General features: G+C 35.3%; 2 protein-coding genes and 1 pseudogene across 2 annotated transcripts; 2 read left to right on the forward strand and 1 right to left on the reverse strand.

Moving 5' to 3' along the window:
• The first annotated feature begins 1380 nt into the window (after positions 1-1380).
• LOC129307830 (protein NRT1/ PTR FAMILY 5.8-like) lies at positions 1381-4910 on the forward strand. The gene is made up of 4 exons (XM_054948750.1): positions 1381-1630; positions 1860-2077; positions 3249-3772; positions 3877-4910. Exons 1-4 carry the CDS (start codon positions 1576-1578, stop codon positions 4679-4681), a joined length of 1602 nt encoding a protein of 533 aa, XP_054804725.1. The 5' UTR covers positions 1381-1575; the 3' UTR covers positions 4682-4910.
• Positions 4911-6032: 1122 nt separating this feature from the next.
• Positions 6033-8062, reverse strand: LOC129301839 (uncharacterized). Its single transcript, XM_054940449.1, has 3 exons — positions 7980-8062; positions 7520-7689; positions 6033-6757 (listed from the first exon to the last, which is right to left on the reverse strand). Exons 1-3 carry the CDS (start codon positions 8060-8062, stop codon positions 6579-6581), a joined length of 432 nt encoding a protein of 143 aa, XP_054796424.1. The 3' UTR covers positions 6033-6578.
• Positions 8063-10853: 2791 nt separating this feature from the next.
• LOC129301845 (potassium transporter 5-like) lies at positions 10854-14965 on the forward strand (annotated as a pseudogene).
• The last annotated feature ends 3099 nt before the right edge of the window (positions 14966-18064 follow it).

Consider the following 18064-nt stretch of genomic DNA (forward strand, 5'->3'; position numbering starts at 1 on the left):
AGCAAGTATGGCGAAAAGCATCTCTGCAACCTTGCCTCCTGATCATGATTATGTCTTGGATATATAGGATTGTCTGTAACCTCTGCGAGCCTGAGTGTGTGTGTAGCGTGTGCGCGTGTGCCATGACATGTTACTCCACGTCTTTTGGTTTGTTCCTGATGCTAATCTGCTGCCTAATGTAAGGACAATCCACCACCAGCCCAGTGCAATTGTGGTGCCGAGTATTGACCCAACCCTTTTTAACTTTGAATCCCCATAATATCACAGAAAATAAAAGTTGGGATTGAGTAGGAAATTCACTTTAAGCTCAAATGGTGGTGGAACATAAAGAAGATGATAAAGTGACATTGAAATGGCAAAGAAAGGTGGCCACAGTGTGGAAGAGTCCTTTTTAATTAAGATTGTCGTTAGCTTGATCAAGGATGACTTGCATGCACATGCATGTCTGGCAAACTAGAAAGTGGTCTGAGTCCATTTGACCATTTTCAGCTGAGTATTTGTCACTGTAGGCCATCATATCAACATCAGTTTAGCTAGCAACTCCATCCTATTAGTTCTGATATTTGGAATATCCTCTTTGGATAATGTGGCATGCGCGTATAGGACTCGAGTTATGGAGGATCAAGTAAGTGAGGAAATTTGGGTTCCGCACTCTTAACACAATTTCTGCTCGTCAAGGATCCGATCAAAAGCTGAAGTTGATGCTAAAAATATAACTTTATTATTTTGAGTGTAAATGAGTAAATTACCTTTGAATTTTAGGTCTAATAACACTATAGACTTTGAATTCGTACAAATTGTTCTCTCAATTTTTCAAAAAGTAATGCAATTTAGTTCTTAATGTTAACAATTTTAACCATTAGTTAATTGGATACTGATAGAAGACAACTTCAAGAATCATAGAAAAAGACCAAATTTTTCTGGTCCTTTCATGTAACTTTTAGGTCCTTGTCTTTAATTTTTGAATCCTTTATTATAATTTTTGTTGCCCTTTTCTATAATTTTTGAGATCTTGTTCTATCATTTTATGGTTAATTAATAATCAAAGTTAACTTTTGTTAATAGCAAAGGTTAAATTGCACTGTTTTAAAAAATTGATGAAACAATTTGCATAATAAATAAGTTTAGGGTCAATGGCATTACTTAATCTAAGTTCATGGGATAATTTGTTTATTTAGCCTATTATTTTTAATAGATTTTTAAAAGATGTGTCTGATATGATCGAGGGACTGCGCTCATCATAAGCACCACAGTTTAAAGATGTCAATTAAACAAGCAATTATAATGAGATACTTGACCGAGAATCCAACAAACAGTAACAACTTTTTTTTGTCCCGTTAAAGAGCTAAAGCCAAGTCCTCTGCTATATAATTAACCACCAAAGGGACTGAGAGTATCTCCTGACTATACAGACTGAAAAGGCCAAACTAAGTACAATATTCACTTCTACATGAAGAAGCAGAATCCCTTTTGGTTTCAGTTCTTATTTCCCTCTTCTTTGTCGTCCCTTCAGTAACAAGCTTCAGAGTGCAGAAAAACTTCATTTTTCCTTTTCTTCTCAATTTTCCATCTCACATGGCTGGCGGGCAGAGACCCCAGGGGTTTAACAAATCGTGTATACTGCTCATAGGTAAGCCATATTTATGTCTACTTTCTCATTTTCCAACCATAATACACTTACATTTCATCATCATGAACGAGAAAAACAGATCGAAGTACGGATTCTTATTTCCTTTGATATCAGATAAAGGCTGATCAGAAGTTCGACTGACATGCATATTAATTCCAATATGTTCTTCTGGCCCCATGTTTCTGTATATATTAGAAGCATAACATGTGGTTTTTGATATGTATGACAGTTATTGCTGGTATAGAGAGATTTGCATTCAAGGGGGTGGCGTCAAACTTAGTGACATATCTAACAGATGTAGTGAAGATGAGCAACTCGTCTGCCGCGAAGATGGTGAATAGTTGGTGTGGATTCACCTCCATAATGCCACTGTTTGTAGCTCCCATTTCTGACGCTTATTTCCACAAATACTCCACCATCATGCTCTCTTCTTTCCTCTATGTTACTGTAAGTTACTCTCCCCAATCTATTATCTGTTTTTTTTTTTTCCAGAATACATCAATACAAAGTTTATATAGGAAATGATTGATGCATGTTTTCCTAGAATTGTTTACTTTTGAGAGTGACACAAAAAGTGAGAATGTCTGTGAAACAAATCAACTTCGGTTCTTTCTTTGTCCTCCCTATTCTCTCCTCTCTCTCTCTCTCTCTCTCTCTCTGAGTTCTACAAGAACTTCACAATATTATATAGAAGATTCAAATTCATAATCTTTTTTTCGAACGAAACAAATTCATAATCTTTAAGGGGATGTTTTGTTGCTGGAAAAAAATGAGGTGGAATATTGGATTAAAAAGATAAAGACAATAACAAAATGATCAAAATATGAAGGGAAAATAAGTCAATCATATTTATGAGAAGGGAAAAGTTAATTTAACTCGTAAGATTAAAAGTTATAATTCAAGAGATTTATAAAAGATGTGGTAATTCCCATATTAGGGGGAGGATAATTTAGTTCATCATTCTATCTTCATCCTTTCTAATAATTAAATGGTTTTTAATTTTTCTTAATTTTTTATGTCTGATTAGTCTGTTTGTTCTTTAATTGAACGTTGTTCATAATTTAGTTGATTTTTTTTTTTGCTATATCAGATGAAGATGATAATTCATAAAGGTATTGGAGTATGAGTCATGCATGCTTTACCAACCTTTTTTTCCCCATTAACATGCTTTACAACTTTCATAATTAAGTGGATATATTTTTTTTTACTTCAAAATTGTCCTATTAGGAATAGACATATAAAGTATTAATTCATCTTATACTTACATTTTTTTTGAAAATTCAACAAAAATGATTTAATTGACATGGATTAATCGACTCACACCCCGTAAGTGTATCGAGTCAAACCTGCTGTTGGCATCATTATCTTATTAATTAGTGATGTGATGAGATGGAAAATGTTACTTTGTTAATTGTTAATGTCCCCGGCATATACAGATGTACTTTCCATAGCTGTCAACTTATGGTCATGGGAGCTTTTAGTGTGAAGATATTTTCCCCAATAATTTGGTTAAACCAGGTCACTTAAACTTTTATCAAAAATAATAAAAATTAATCTGATGATAAACAAAATGGAAAAGGTTATTTCATTTTGTTTCTGTGTGGATCCTCGTACCCAGGGACTTGCAGCATTGACAATAACAGCAGTGGGAAGGACGAGGCCGAATCGACACAGGACAATAATAATGCCATCCTCGTTTCTAACTTTGTCTCTTTACGTAATTTCATTGGGACAAGGTGGTTATAATCCCTCTCTGCAAGCATTCGGAGCAGACCAGCTGGATGACGAGGAGGAATTACCATGTAGCAAGGACGATCAAAACTCCAATACGAAGACACTGTTCTTCCAGTGGTGGTACTTCGGTATATGTGGCGGAAGCCTATTGGGCGTCACCATCATGTCCTACGTCCAAGACACCTTTGGCTGGGTCCTAGGTTTCGCCATCCCTACCATCTCAATGGGTCTCTCTATTCTCATTTTCTCGTTTGGAAGCCCTATCTATTTGTTCAAACAACACCACCATTCTAAAACTTCTAACAAATCCTTTATCAACCTGCTCCACGCAATCAAAGCTTCTATTCTCAGACGCTTCCATGGCGGAACAACCCCACCTATCGACAAGTCTGAAGTATCCGAGCTCGAGTAAGTTCCCGCTTTCCAAATTATGGATGTCATACTTTCGTCGCTTGGAAAGTCATGTGTTTACTGTAACTCGCATAAGTTGACTGTTAAATTTCTTGTGACAGACTGCAAGAGAAGTCGTTGTGTCATGAAAACATGGACAACATTCCCAAGAGGAGGATGTTCATGGTTTCGAATGCCAAGGTCGTGCTTCGGCTTTTGCCGATATGGACAATGCTTCTGATGTTCGCGGTCATCTTCCAACAGCCTGCCACGTTCTTCACAAAGCAAGGAATGACGATGAAGAGGAACATAGGTGGCAAGTTCAAGATCCCACCCGCCACACTTCAGAGTGCCATCACGCTCTCCATAATTCTATTAATGCCATTATACAACAGAGTCTTCATACCACTGGCTCAGATCATCACGCGTCAGGAGAAGGGCATAAGCGTGATGCAAAGGATGGGAATAGGAATGGTGCTTTCAATCATAGCCATGGTTATTGCAGCTCTGGTTGAAAGGAAGAGACTTGAAATGGGGAGAGAGATGAAGACCGAAACGGTACCATTGAGCATATTCTGGCTGCTTCCGCAGTACATACTTCTGGGGATTTCGGACATTTTCACTGTGGTGGGAATGCAGGAGTTCTTCTACAGTGAAGTTCCAGTGGCCATGAGAACGATGGGGATTGCACTGTACACCAGTGTTTTTGGGGTTGGAAGCTTCGTCAGTGCACTGTTGATCACGCTTGTGGAAGTGTTTACGAGTTCAAGAGGGAAAACAAGTTGGTTCTCTGATGATATGAATGAAGCACGCTTGGACAATTATTATTGGCTTCTTACGTTGTTAAGTGGAGTAAGCTTGGTAGTATATGTGGTGTTGTGTATATTTTACCAACACCATAAGAGTGACTCGCAGAATGAAAATTGAGTTTTCTCTCCTCTGGCATTTTGTTTTTGGCTCTTCTTTAATTTGTCAACCTGCGTACTTGACTTGATTTCTAATGATAGTGATGTACATGTGTGTGTGTGTGTTTATGCTTTCTGTCTATTTGTGTCCCTAACTCCTAATTTTCTATTTTCTTTGCTACCATGGAATGTGGAATATTCAACAATGTTATAATCCAAGCAGAAAAATCAAGAAAGTAGGAAGAAAGACTTGTCAAGGCTGTTTTCCCCCCTCCATGAGTGGCTTTTATATCTCACTTCTTGTGTATTTGTTCTAATCTAACCAATAATTTACTACCGTTGATATCTCATAATTTCTTTCTATTTGATTCTTGCCACGCTAAAAGGTAGAATTTGTGGGCTTGTTTAAAACTGTTTTATTTTATTATTTTAAAAATTAGTGTTTTGTATATCATGTTTTGAAAAAAGCAATGATGAAAACAAGTGTTTTTTAATTCTTTTTTATTCTTCGTAATAATAATCTCATAACATTTAAAATATGTTTTCGGTTTTCTATTCTAAAAAATAACATTTATTTTTTTTTGACACTTTTTGAAAATATGTTGTTAAACAATTTTTTTGTTTTTTATTCTGAAAAATAAAACATTATTTTCAAAATAGTTTGCCAAACAACCACTACATTGCTTCAAGCTTTTCTTTTTGGCTTAAAAAAAAATTGTCTTGGAAGAAGGATCACACTTCCATTAGGAATCTCTGTAAGGCAGGTGAAATGAACTCAAGTTAATTAATCTACGACTCAGATGTGAAAGCCAACAATCCCAATAATTGAAAGGCCGTAATCAAAGAATATTATAAGGGAGCGTTACAACCTGCAAACAGCTACTAGACATTACATTGTCTCCTACCTTTAAGGCCACATATAGTTATGTGTAACAGCTAACTGCTAACCAATCCCAAGTCCCAAACCATATGCAAATATATATATTTTTGTATTACAGTCACATGTATATTAAAGAATTTATTAAAAACAGCTTATGACAATATCACTTTTTTATAGAGAAAATTACATCTAGATCCTATAAAAAAGAATTTATTACTAAAAATCTTATAAAATTTACAAAATACTTTTAAGTTTTGAGTCTTGCATGTTTACAACTTGGCAACGAGAATTGTAAGTTATAAATGTTTATTACCATTTATAAATGCGCAGGATTCAAGACTTTAAAGTATTTTATAAATTTTATGAGACTTTTTTAGATAATAAATTTTTTCATTAGTGTAATTTTCCCTTTCTTCTGCCTTTTCATTTCTAAAATTCAATCAATAGTTTACACTTGACAAATCATGCATTGAAAAAGAAAGAAAGAAAGAAAGAAAGAAAGGTTCACCTAGATTTTACTTTAAGTGGTGTGTTTTAGTCCCAAAATAAGTCACCAACTGTGTCCGGACATGACAACTTACATTGGCGTAAAATAAGTACATAGGATTTGAGAGTATACCTCGAAAGTAATTAACATCCTGAGATTAGAGTTCCCCTCAAAACTCAAAGGTAACATCCTTAGCCAAAACACAAGATAAAGCTAATACTTTATATTATATACTGTAGAAGTACATGAACGTCTGGTCGTGCCTTCCAAGATGATGAAGCACAGCACAGACTACAGATACCACAGAGGTTCATAACGCTACAAAGCACGAGAGCAGGGGACGGGCCACATTCCTATGGTATAAACCACAGTGGACGATGAAGGAAACTAACTGGCAGGAGAGCTTGGCTTGATATTCACAGATAACTTATTTGATTCAGAGGACATCATGTTCTACAGTACATAGAATCCTCTGTACCCTTTATTAAACACAAAATCCACACCGATGTAGGTGGTGCATTCTGGGCAGAGAAAGACTCCGTGTCATGAACATCAGGAGCGGATAATACATGGAGCACACCTAGCCCATCTGAACAGCTTCAAATAGTGCCTCTTCTTGCTTTTTCCAGGAGATCCAGTCAACTCTGACTCGTTTCTTTTCAGCATCTCCCACATAACATGTATATCATGATATTCAGAAGCCTTCACTTCATTTCGTATTTTCAGCAATCCTGCACATTTTTCCAAAGTCCACCTCTAACATCAATCGCTAGCAACTTCTCTAATTGTACAGAACAAAACTCGGGTACTAATTATCTATGATAAACAACAGAAACTAGTAATATTCCTCATATCTGTTGTTCTGTTGGGGGAAAAAAACCCCAAAGAACTATCATATTATTATGTTTTGGCCCTCTGTAGCTTTAGACTCCTGGTTAATTTCTCGAGTTTCACAACATTAAAGGCAGTACCTAATAGTCGTTCTGCATCGGCTTCTTTATGGGTCTGTAATGAAAACAACGGAAACTTAAAGCACACATCACAAATTAACATTGTTATAAATTTAACTTCCAGCAGGGTTCATATATATCGTTCCATGCGAGTAACAAGCATCAGAAACAGCTTCTTGTCAATCTAATTTCTTTTCATCACAGAAGAACTGAATCAAATCAGGATCGTCCCTGTCCATCACTGAGAAAAACAGTCAAATTATTACAACACCCTGCCTCAACCATAATCAGGATTGTCCCAAACATGCTTGAAACTGCTATTACAACTGCAACTACAATTACACCGCATCAGAACCTTAATCTTAACCAACAGCCAATGCTGTAAGTCACTATTTATAATAATATCACTTGTTTGTTATAAATAAGTCCAGAGATAGTACCATCTAATTAATCATCAAACAAAATTCCCAAAAACATCAACAAGGCGAGAGAAGAAGAGGCGACAGGGCACCATCAACCCCAAGGAGAAGAGGAGGAGCTTACCTGTTTTGCGAATGCCGAGGCGGGTAGCGATGCTAATCCAAACACTACGCATCGGGTGGACTAGCTTATCCCACCACTCCATCTGCCGTAGAAGGAGGAGACTCAAGCGCAGATCAAGATCACGCTCCCTCACCACGAGTCCAGAATGTTCGAACCCGCAACCCCCTCCTCTATATTCCCACCAAAAAATTTCAAAAAAAGAAAAACACAATTTAAATGAACATGAGAAGAAAGAGTAGTTTCATTTCATCAACAGAATAGTGACAATTTAAAAAAATAATAATAAGAAATTCAACCAAAAGGGAAAAACGAAAGGAACAGATTGACCAGGGTGAAGTAACGAACCGCGTGAAAACTTGTTAGCGCTGTGTCAGTATACTCCTCCTAAGAGAAATGAGTGAAGGATGTGGATCGTAAAGAAAGCCTGGGCTCAACGACGAATGCCACGTGTCGGGCTCACAGAATTCTATGGTCAGGTTGTAATCGCGTCGGTTGGGACGTTCTGTCTTCCGTGCTGTGATGGGCCTGTACACGTCGTGCCATCTTCCGGCTACGTGGAGATTCAGTATTGGTGTTTTGTTTCCATGGCTCGTCGACGCGTGAAAAAATTATAAGGTCCTCGAGTAGTCGAGTTTCCCGTACGATTATAATTTTATCAATCAAAATGTCCTATGCTAACAGTTTCATATCATTGGTCCCCAAAAAAAAAAAATTCCGTACCAATCATCAATCAGAAGATGCTAAAGTACAAGAATGCTAATTTCTTTTATAAAAGGTCAAAGATAATAAATTAGTAATGTGCCTATATATTCTCGAGCATTAACAGTGGCATGTTTCCTCTATTATCATCATTTATCAATGGCTTTGACTTGTCCCATTGGCCAAAAAAAATGGCTTGATGAATTTTTTTTTACTATATTTCCAAAATTTAAGTGAGTTGGGTTTAAGAGTTATTGGATCAAGACATATTTTCAAATTTAAAAAATACTTATAGAGATATTTGTAAATTACCTACGATCTTATAACTCAAAAAATATTTTTTTGTTAGTCATTAGTATTAAAGTTCAATGTGTAAACTGCATAGTTTATACCTTTTAAATAATATACGGCTCCCTACCTCGTCAAATATGTACAACGAAATAGAAGAATTCTGTCACTCTCTCTTATTCTAAATATAAAACTTGGTTGAGAGTTTTGTTTTGATTCTAAATAGATCCCAATCTTCTCTGACGATCTCTCCCATTTAATATTTTTTTCCCTCAAATTAAATTTATTAATTTCACATTTTTTTTCACTCCCTTGATCTCTCATATTTACACCTATGTTGATGTAGGAAAGTAAGAAATTTTTTTAAGGATGTATATGAACAAAGTAAAAACTTATTTAATTTGTAGATAAAATTAATAAATTTTAAGATTTTGTTAAGGTTATTGGAGCGTTGATTTTTTCTTTTTTATCAATATTAAAATAATAATTTTAATTTCATCAGCTGATTTAGTTAACGGTGCAAATTGAGGTATGGTGTGGAGGGAGGGGGGATATTGGCAGGAGCTATCTCACCCAAGTTTTTAAGTTCTTTTTTTATATTATTGTTTGCACTCAAATTGTAAATTTGGAGGCATGAGATTGACTTAATTTAATTAACTTTAAAATAATTATAAAAAAATAAAATATTTATGAAACCTTAGGCATTAAGTCAAAACCATCACTCATGATGAGCGACCATGATGAAAAAAGTGCTTTCTAAATTTAAAAAAATGATGATAATTGTGTTTGGACACCAAGCCAGGATCATTTATAAATAGAAGAACTTTCTCTCAACAATCATTATGAGCATCAACAAATAACCAGTCTTAGACTTCATGTCTGTTACTTTATTTTACTTTTTCTTTTATCATGTAATTTTAATCTTTATTTTTCTATTGTACGGCTATCATAGCCTGCCACCTCTTTCTTTAATTAATATATCTCTGTTTCCTTGCATTTGCATTAATTTTCTTTATTTCTCATTTTCATATTTGGGTGAATTGTGGTAACAGAGCCCAGGTTCCTGCATTTGAATAGAAATTAGATTCTTCTATCTTTTTGAGACCCCGCGTCTCTGGCATGCGTCACGACACCACGCCTGATTGTTTTTCATGAACTATTTTTGGCACGCACAGTGGGACTCGTGTGAAAGAATGCCAAAGACACATAAGGATCAATATGTTATTAGAAAAAATAGACCTGAGTCTTATACACAGGACATGAAGTAGAAGCTAACAAGAGGTAAAGAGCTTTGTTACAAACTCTAAAGGATGGACTGAGGAATATCTTTGCTATACTGTCTAGATCATCACAAGAGCAAGCTTCAATTGGCTCACACCTTTAAAGAATAAATGGACTCCGCGGGCAGCCTCCTAAAGTGCCCTTTAACAAGCACCAGTATAACATTCCTCAAAGGATAAATGGCAACTCTAATTTAATAGTAGGCCTGTTTGGCCACAAGGATCAGAGCCATTGGGGCTAATACCATAAGGGTCGAAGCCACAAGAGCCGGAGCTATCAGGGCTAGCACCACAAGGGTCAAAGCCACAAGGACCATAATCATCGGGGACAAAGTCATTGAGGCCAACACCATAGGGCTGGAGCCACCGGGGCTGGCACCACAGGGGTTGGAGCCACAAAGGCCGGAGTCATTGGAGTCAGCACCATCAAGTCTAGAGCTATATAGGATTTCAATTTGATTATTTAATGTTAGAGAACTAAAGTATATTTTTAGTTCTCTAACATTATATAAGATTTCAATTTGATTATTTAATTTTGTAAAATATTTTCTTAATCCTTCAATCCTAATATTATTAATTTTAAATGATTATTGTTTGTGTCAATCATTGTTATTTTTTAAAAAGCTAAACTTAATATGTCAACATTTGAATATGTTTTGTCAATATTTAAAAATTTAATATAAAAATTTGTTAGGATAAAACTAATAGTATTAGGATTAAAAGACTAAAAAGACACTTTATAAAGTTAAGGTACTAAAATGAAATATTATGAAAAATTAAAGGACTAAATGTATGTATAGTTTAGCCTTTCAGAAAATTTAAGTGTTAAATATCCATTACGTCCTTATTATAATTAACTAACTTTAATTAACTCAGATCGGGCGGGAAAAAAAAAAAAACCAGAGATCGAGAGATTAGCTGTTTAGCAGGACAGTTCCACGTTTAACTGAAATTAAAGCAACAGTTCTAATTTCTTGTGAAATTGTGAATGGGAATAAGTTCTGGAAGACCAACTAAGTAAGACAAATAAGTCGACTAATCAATGATCATGAAAGAAAATTATGCTTATGAGAGAGGCAAGGAAGCTTGAAACGTGGTTGTCTCTGGCTCTTTTAGCTACGCGGTGAGTCCCCCCAAAATGATAAAGTGCTTCTCTAATTTTTAGGTGTTTTACTTTTAAGAGGCAGTGACGATACCGTGACACTTGACGAGCTTCAAGCATAGAGGAAGATCACTACTGGTCGAGTAGCGTCCGAAATTATGTCAAGTAATGATGAATTTTACGAACAAGCATATTTGTATTCTAAGTCATTTAAATATCATATCGAAGAACTGAATATAAAGTTAGGGCGTTGATGGCTTGTTTCATCTATTGGTTCGGCGATATAACTTATTTTAGTAAGTTGGGTCCCCACTCGTAACTGAACAAGAAAAATAAAAATAGCCACAACACACGGCTGGACAAACAAACGAACGCGTTCACTCCACTGGAAAAAAGAAGTTTAGGGTATTGCGGTTGTCCTTCAGTTTTTCAGTTATGTGTTAATGCTCAATATATATGATAAGGATCAATTAAAATAGTACTCTTGAGATTGGAGAAACTAAGGTTATCATGATAAGAAAAAGGTGCAAGAAAGGATAAGCCTTCAATTTGGCAAAGTTCAGCTTTCAAGGCGACCTCCAGTTTCATTAAAATGGAGGGAGGGACTACTAGGCTGGACAAGAAGGTCTCAAAATATTATTGCTGATGATGACGAACTCTTGCTTTGCTTTTTTCCCACCAATTGTGTTATACATAAGCAGAATGATTATTTCTTTTATTGTTTCAGGATGTTTCTGTGGCAGTGACAATACTACTAGCATTTCAGAGTCAGCCTAGGAATCGTGTACGGTGACATCGGAACATCACCCTTGTACGTTCTGTCCAGCATGTTCAGCGGTGGAATCAATTACATTGAGGACATTTTAGGTGCTCTCTCTTTGATTTTCTACACCGTCACGCTCCTTCCTCTCATCAAATATGTCTGGATCGTCTTGCAAGCTACTGACAATGGTGAAGGTATACATACAAGTAATATATTATTAATTACTAGCTAGAACAGCAGTAGTGATAGTAATTTCTCATCAACTGTTGGAAAACATATATACAGGAGGGACGTTTGCATTGTATTCTCATATTTACCGATATGCAAAAGTGAGTTTGATACCGAATGGACAAGAGAAAGACACTAAGGTGTCGAATTATCGGCTGGAGCGAGCAGATTGCAGGACAAAGAGGGCTTCTGGCATCAAGTCTTCATTGGAGAGAAGCCAATATGCTAAGTTCATTCTCTTGATTGTCACTATGCTTGGTACCTCCATGTTCATTGGTGATGGAGTCGTCACCCCTTGCATCTTTGGTTTGTCACCTGTTTGCTTTCTTATTCGGTAAATATGGTGTGTGTATATATGCCACAAAAAAAAAAAAAAAATCATTTCTGTCCAAGTTAATGAAAAATCATTTTCGCTTGCTGCAGTTTGATCTGCCGTTGGAGGCATCAAGAGGGCGACCCGATCAATAACAGATGGTAAATATATGAATTTACTTGCAAAGCAATACATGGCTTGACTTACAAGTAATTAATCTCTGTTGCTTGTTCGCAGATGTTGTGGTTTGGATACCTGTAGTCATCCTCGTCCTCTTGTTTGTGGTTCAAAGATATGGAACTGATAAAGTGGGAAACAATTTTGCTCCGATTCTCCTTAAGTGGTTCACCTGTATTGCAAGCATTGGTCTTTACAATTTCATCAAGTATGAACCATCCGTCATTAAAGCTGTTAATCCATATTATATTGTGAAATACTTCCAAAAGAACAGGACAGAGGCATGGATTTCTCTTGGAGGCATTGTGATGTGCATAACAGGTTCTCTACAGCTTTCATTTTTCTATATATGTTCGATCTAGAATAATAATATCTTTATTATACTATGGACAAAAGAGTAGATCATGTGGTATAGCCATCAATAATTATCCTTGCGTGGGGTTGGTGGAAAATTGCGTGCAGGAGCTGAAGCCATGTTCGCCGATGTGGGACATTTCTCAGTAAAGGCGATACAGATCAGTGTGCGCTCTATTGTTTATCCTTCTCTCATGAGAGCCTACTGTCACAATCTCTATTCAGAAAGAGAAGAAATTATAAGGTTACGGTGCTTTTAGAGACGTCCAGGACGATGGAAAGATTTTTAAAAGAATCCAAAACATTCAAGAAGAATTTAGTATGTTCTAGAATGTTCTAGAAGTATCTAAAATAATCTAGAATAATCTGGAGAAATTTAAAAGTTTTTAGAAGGTTCTAAAAGCTTATGGAGAAATGTGGAGCTATATAGAATATTCAAGAATGTTCTAATAATATTCTACATATAATTTGAAGGTTAGTCTCTAGAAATATCTTTGTAAATATCTAAATATTTATTGTAGATATTTTTATGGAACACTCTAGAGGATGAATGTAAATCGTAGGATCAGATTGATTTCCACCGTCCATTAAGGAGGTGCGAATTTTTTAAAGAAAGGGAGAGGTCTATAAATACCCCCACAACCCCTCATTTGTAAACAATAAGGAAAGTAAACAATGTTTTAAGCTCTCAAGTTCTCTCATCCAAGCTCTCTTCTTTTTTGTGTTCAAGTTTTCTAGTTTTTTTGCTTACATCTTGAGGGTTCGGCTGACTTAACAAAGATCAAGAGGTTGATCACGCTAAGACCGACACGATTCAAGGAAAAGGAAAGTTTCAAGGCTGTGATGCTATGCTGGTCAAGCCTCCTATCTTCACAAACATCCAGAGAATGTTGCTGACACCTTCTACAAGTCCGTACCAGGTAATTGAGTTTGACCAACTACATATGTACGATTCCTTTATTCTAAACCCAATCCAACGCAAAAGTCTGTGTGCTAGAAATTAATGAGTCAAGGTTGAATGATTTTGTAGGTCCTTTGTATTGGCCAATGTTTGCAATTGCTATTTTGGCAGCAATCATAGCTTCTCAAGCCTTGATCTCTGGAACTTTCTCTATAATCCAACAAGCCCTTTCACTGGGATGTTTTCCTCGCGTGAAGATTGTTCACACATCAACCAAGCATGAAGGACAAGTCTACATCCCTGAAATAAACTACATTCTCATGATACTATGTGTCATTGTTACTCTCGTGCTTAAATCCACCACTACAATTGGCAATGCCTATGGTATCCCTGCTTTTCCATCTTCTTTCACAATCTGAACTGTTTACTTGCATATATGAGGTAAAGTTAATCTGTTTGCTTCTTGCCTGTATATATAGGGATCGCTGTGGTACTAGTAATGACCCTTACATCTGCTCTGCTGGTGATAATCATGCTCATGATATGGAAGAGGAAGACCAACATGTTTTTCATCATCTGCTATAGTGATCGTTGGCTTTGTGGAGCTTATCTATTTAAGTTCAGTACTCTACAAATTTGATCAGGGAGGGTATCTTCCTCTTGCTTTTGCTTTGGTCATGATGGCCATCATGTACGTTTGGAACGATGTTTACCGACAAAAATACCATTACGAGATGAACCAGAAGATCAGTCCAGAAAGAGTAAAGGACATTGTAGCTGAAGAGACCAAGCTGTGTCGAATCCCCGGATTGGCCGTGTTCTACTCACAGCTTGTTGAAGGCATCCCACCAATCTTCAAGCATTACATGACGAACGTGCCAGCATTACACTCGGTTCTTGTGTTCTGGTGCATCAAATCCTTACCCATCAGTAAAGTTCCTGTAGGAGTGGGGTTTCTGTTTAGCCGTGTGGATACGAAAGAACTGAACATATTTCGCTGCATTGCGAGATATGGGTACACTGATATACGCAACGAGAAAGAGCCGTTTGAGAAGGTGCTAGCAGAGAAGCTAAAGGAATTTATAACAGAACAAGCAAGGGAGAAACAAGAGGAGGGGACGAGAGAGGTAAAGAAGGTGGAGGAGGCAGTGAAAGCGGGGACTGTTCACTTGGTAGGGGAGACAGATGTGATGGCGAGTAAAGGATCGAGTTTAGGGAAGAGGATTATGATAGACTATGCTTATAGTTTCTTGACCAAAAATCTGAGGGAAATTAACCACCAAGGTCTTCTATATTCCACATGAGCGTATGGTCAAAGTAGGAATGATTTATCACCTATAGAAAACGCGCGCTTGCTTTGTACTGTGGGTAAATGTAGAAACGATCTGGGAGGCGTATTTTATATCAGAATTATTCTTTTTTTTATTTTTTTTTCCATAAAGAGACCAGCATCTTCCTGTTAAGTATTGGATTTGGATACTCAATTAGTTTTCTAATTATAATCATTGAATTTCATTAACACTTTAAAATTTTCAAAAATTATGCTCCTTCAAAAATTTAAAACAACTCTCACAATGAGAACACTCCTCACTACATATACTAAAAATTTGAGATTTGTTTGGTGTTTTTTTTTAGTATCATGTAATATATGACAAATTTTTTTATATTCGTTACAATTAAATCAAATGTTTTTTATTGGAGTATGTAACCCACTTATTAATTTAGTGGATTTGTGCTGCTCACTAAAATCAAATGATTCAAATCCTGAAGTATGTGTGTATGTATGCATAATAATAATCTGTGTATGGCTGGCCCAGGGCTTTGTATTGATGTCAAATATTTGAGAAATTAATACTTTTATTGACATATAACCTTGAATAAGAATCATCTATGCACGTTGTTGCTTACCGCAAGTGTTTGGGTTGTAGTAAGTAATATAAAATGAGTAGAGTATCGTTTCCTCGAGAATTTGTTTAGAAAACTATAATTAAGCAAAAGATTAAGCAAATTTGATCAAGTTGAGCTACACATAGTTCGGTGAAATGGTTTTGCAAATGAAACTAACACGAGAAAATTAAGAAAGTGAGTGATTCACAAACTTCCAACACAAATTGAGACCTAGGATTAATTGTCCCCCTTACATTTCATAACATCAAAATTACCTCCTCTCATAAATGCTTTTAATGAAAATAAGTGCTAACCTAAGGTTTTAAAATACTTGGACAAGCTCTCTCAAGTCATGAATAAGTGTTTAGTTAAATTAATTGCCCAATCTCTTGTTACAATTAATAAAACTCAATTTTAAACACCAACCCTAATGTGGCTTTGCAAGGCTAGCAAGTATATTTCTATCTTACTAGCAAAACCATCCATTCAACATGCAAATATCAAGTTCTTACACAATTTTATCCAAGTTCTACACTCAACCTAGCCCTCTCAAGCATCAATTAAGTGAACCAAACATCTAAATGGTGGCCAATCAAGTAGAAGCATTAAAGAAAGAGTAAAATAAACACATATATATCATTAATCACAAAAAGAGAGGAGAAATATAGTGTTAATCCATACAAGGGTTTCAAATAATCCTAGAACAAAGGGTTTAGCTACTCATAATCATCCACAAGCTACAAATATATAAAATAAGTGGACCCATTTCAGATTACAAGAGAGGAAAGGGAACAAGAATAGAAAAACCAAAGAAAATGAGCTCCAAATGTCTTCAAACTTCAATCTCTTGATCCCAACTCTTCCAATGCCCAAACCCTAGCACAACCAAACTCTAAAAGTGTCTAAAAGTCTGAAGAATGCATTTTGGGTCGAGCTCTCAGCTTATATGTGTCCTAGCCAACTAATTTCTGATAAATGAAACACAACATTTTTTTGACAGCGATGAAAGTCGCGAACGAAAGTCACGACTTTAAGACGACTTTAGCAGTTTTGCACTGTTTTTATAGCTAACAAAAATCAGTCATTTTGCTCTTGATTTCTTCATCCAAAAGCCTTCCAAAAACATCCACAAAGCTCCAGAAATGCTTCTAATCAAAATAACATGAAATTAGGCCAAAAATATCAAATTAAAGCCAAGAACACAAGCCCAAAACATAATGCACAATTTCTAAATTGGGCAATAAAAACATATACAATTAAACTAAAATGGACTAAAATCTAAGGAAAATGTGATGAAATAACATGAACTTCTAGAGGTTAACACATGTCATTCTACGTACAAAACCCTAACTAGATTTATGAGCTGAGCTTATTTCACCTAAAATAACCACCATAATATTAATTAATATGATAAATAAATTTCCATATAAAATGTATCATCAATATAAAACTTATTCCTTTAATTTTGATAGAATAGTCATCAATATAGTAAAGTATAAAATCTATAAGTGATATATATATATATATATATATTATAGTTGATAGGTATCCTCCTTTGGGTGACAATCATGTTCAAATTATGGTTAATCGTTAAATATATGCACTTCTTTCATAAAGATTTGAACTTTGATTCAAAAAGTTGTGAGGAACTGCCTTTCACTAAACTTAACACCTATTGGTTATAAGAAGTGATATTATTCAAAAATAATATATGTAAAGTTTGGCTTTTCTTAAACTTCATGCATTATTTTTTTTATTCTTTTATCTTTTTCTCCACGCATTTTCTTGTATAACTTCATGGAATGGAACTTTTTTATTTGTTCAATATTTTCTTTCGTATTTTAGTAGATCGACATATTAGAATGATGAGTAGATACTCCAGAAATATTTATATTCTTGCTGTATATCTCGCAAGTGTAGAAAAAAAATCTAATTTATGTTATTATGTATCAGACCATCAGCCTCTGCCTTACTCAAAAAGGAAAAAGATATTATTTAATTTTTATTTTTGAGAAAAAAGATTTTTTTCCCTTTTTTGGGCCCCGAGAAAAGTTGCAGATATTTTGTTGGATGGTATCTAGTTTCTACGAGATTGCGCGTTAGTTACGTTCCGTGGTGCACAGGAACGAGTAGGCAAGCTGATTAATTTGCATTTAACAAAAATTCTTGTCATTTTTGTCGGGTTAAAGGACAAGTTTGTCCTTAAATTGTATGTCATGAACGTCTGAAATTCTAAATTTTTTTTTGGGTGTACTGTTTTCTTTTAATATCTTTAAATGATGTAATATTACTCCTGTCATTAATAAATATTAATTTCATTGTTAGTTAATCCAAAAAATGGTAGAGTTCAGTTTGATATCATTTTCTGCATTTATTTGATTATTTAATTGTTAAAGTTAATTTTTTATTAATAGCAAGGGCAATAGTATATTGTATCATTTTGAAATATTAAAGTGATATATCCCAAAAAAACAAAGAGTTTAGTATCTTGAGTTAAGCACTCCTGAACCTATAATTTAAAAATAAATTTATTATTTAATTCATTTTGTTCAA

This window comes from Prosopis cineraria, unplaced genomic scaffold (assembly GCF_029017545.1).
Source record: "Prosopis cineraria cultivar Desert tree isolate PC_DT_omini unplaced genomic scaffold, ASM2901754v1 PC1, whole genome shotgun sequence".
Taxonomy (NCBI): Eukaryota; Viridiplantae; Streptophyta; class Magnoliopsida; order Fabales; family Fabaceae; genus Prosopis; species Prosopis cineraria.

Excerpts from the sequence above, each read along its gene's own strand:
- LOC129307830 (XM_054948750.1), top strand. The coding sequence starts at position 1,576 with ATGGCTGGCGGGCAGAGACCCCAGGGGTTTAACAAATCGTGTATACTG. Across the intron at positions 2,078-3,248 it reads CTTCTTTCCTCTATGTTACT|GGACTTGCAGCATTGACAAT; the intron begins GTAAGTTACTCT and ends CCTCGTACCCAG. Across the intron at positions 3,773-3,876 it reads TCTGAAGTATCCGAGCTCGA|ACTGCAAGAGAAGTCGTTGT; the intron begins GTAAGTTCCCGC and ends TTCTTGTGACAG.
- LOC129301839 (XM_054940449.1), bottom strand. The coding sequence starts at position 8,062 with ATGGCACGACGTGTACAGGCCCATCACAGCACGGAAGACAGAACGTCC. Across the intron at positions 7,690-7,979 it reads CAACCTGACCATAGAATTCT|AGGAGGGGGTTGCGGGTTCG; the intron begins GTGAGCCCGACA and ends GTGGGAATATAG. Across the intron at positions 6,758-7,519 it reads CCTCGGCATTCGCAAAACAG|GATTGCTGAAAATACGAAAT; the intron begins GTAAGCTCCTCC and ends AAAAATGTGCAG.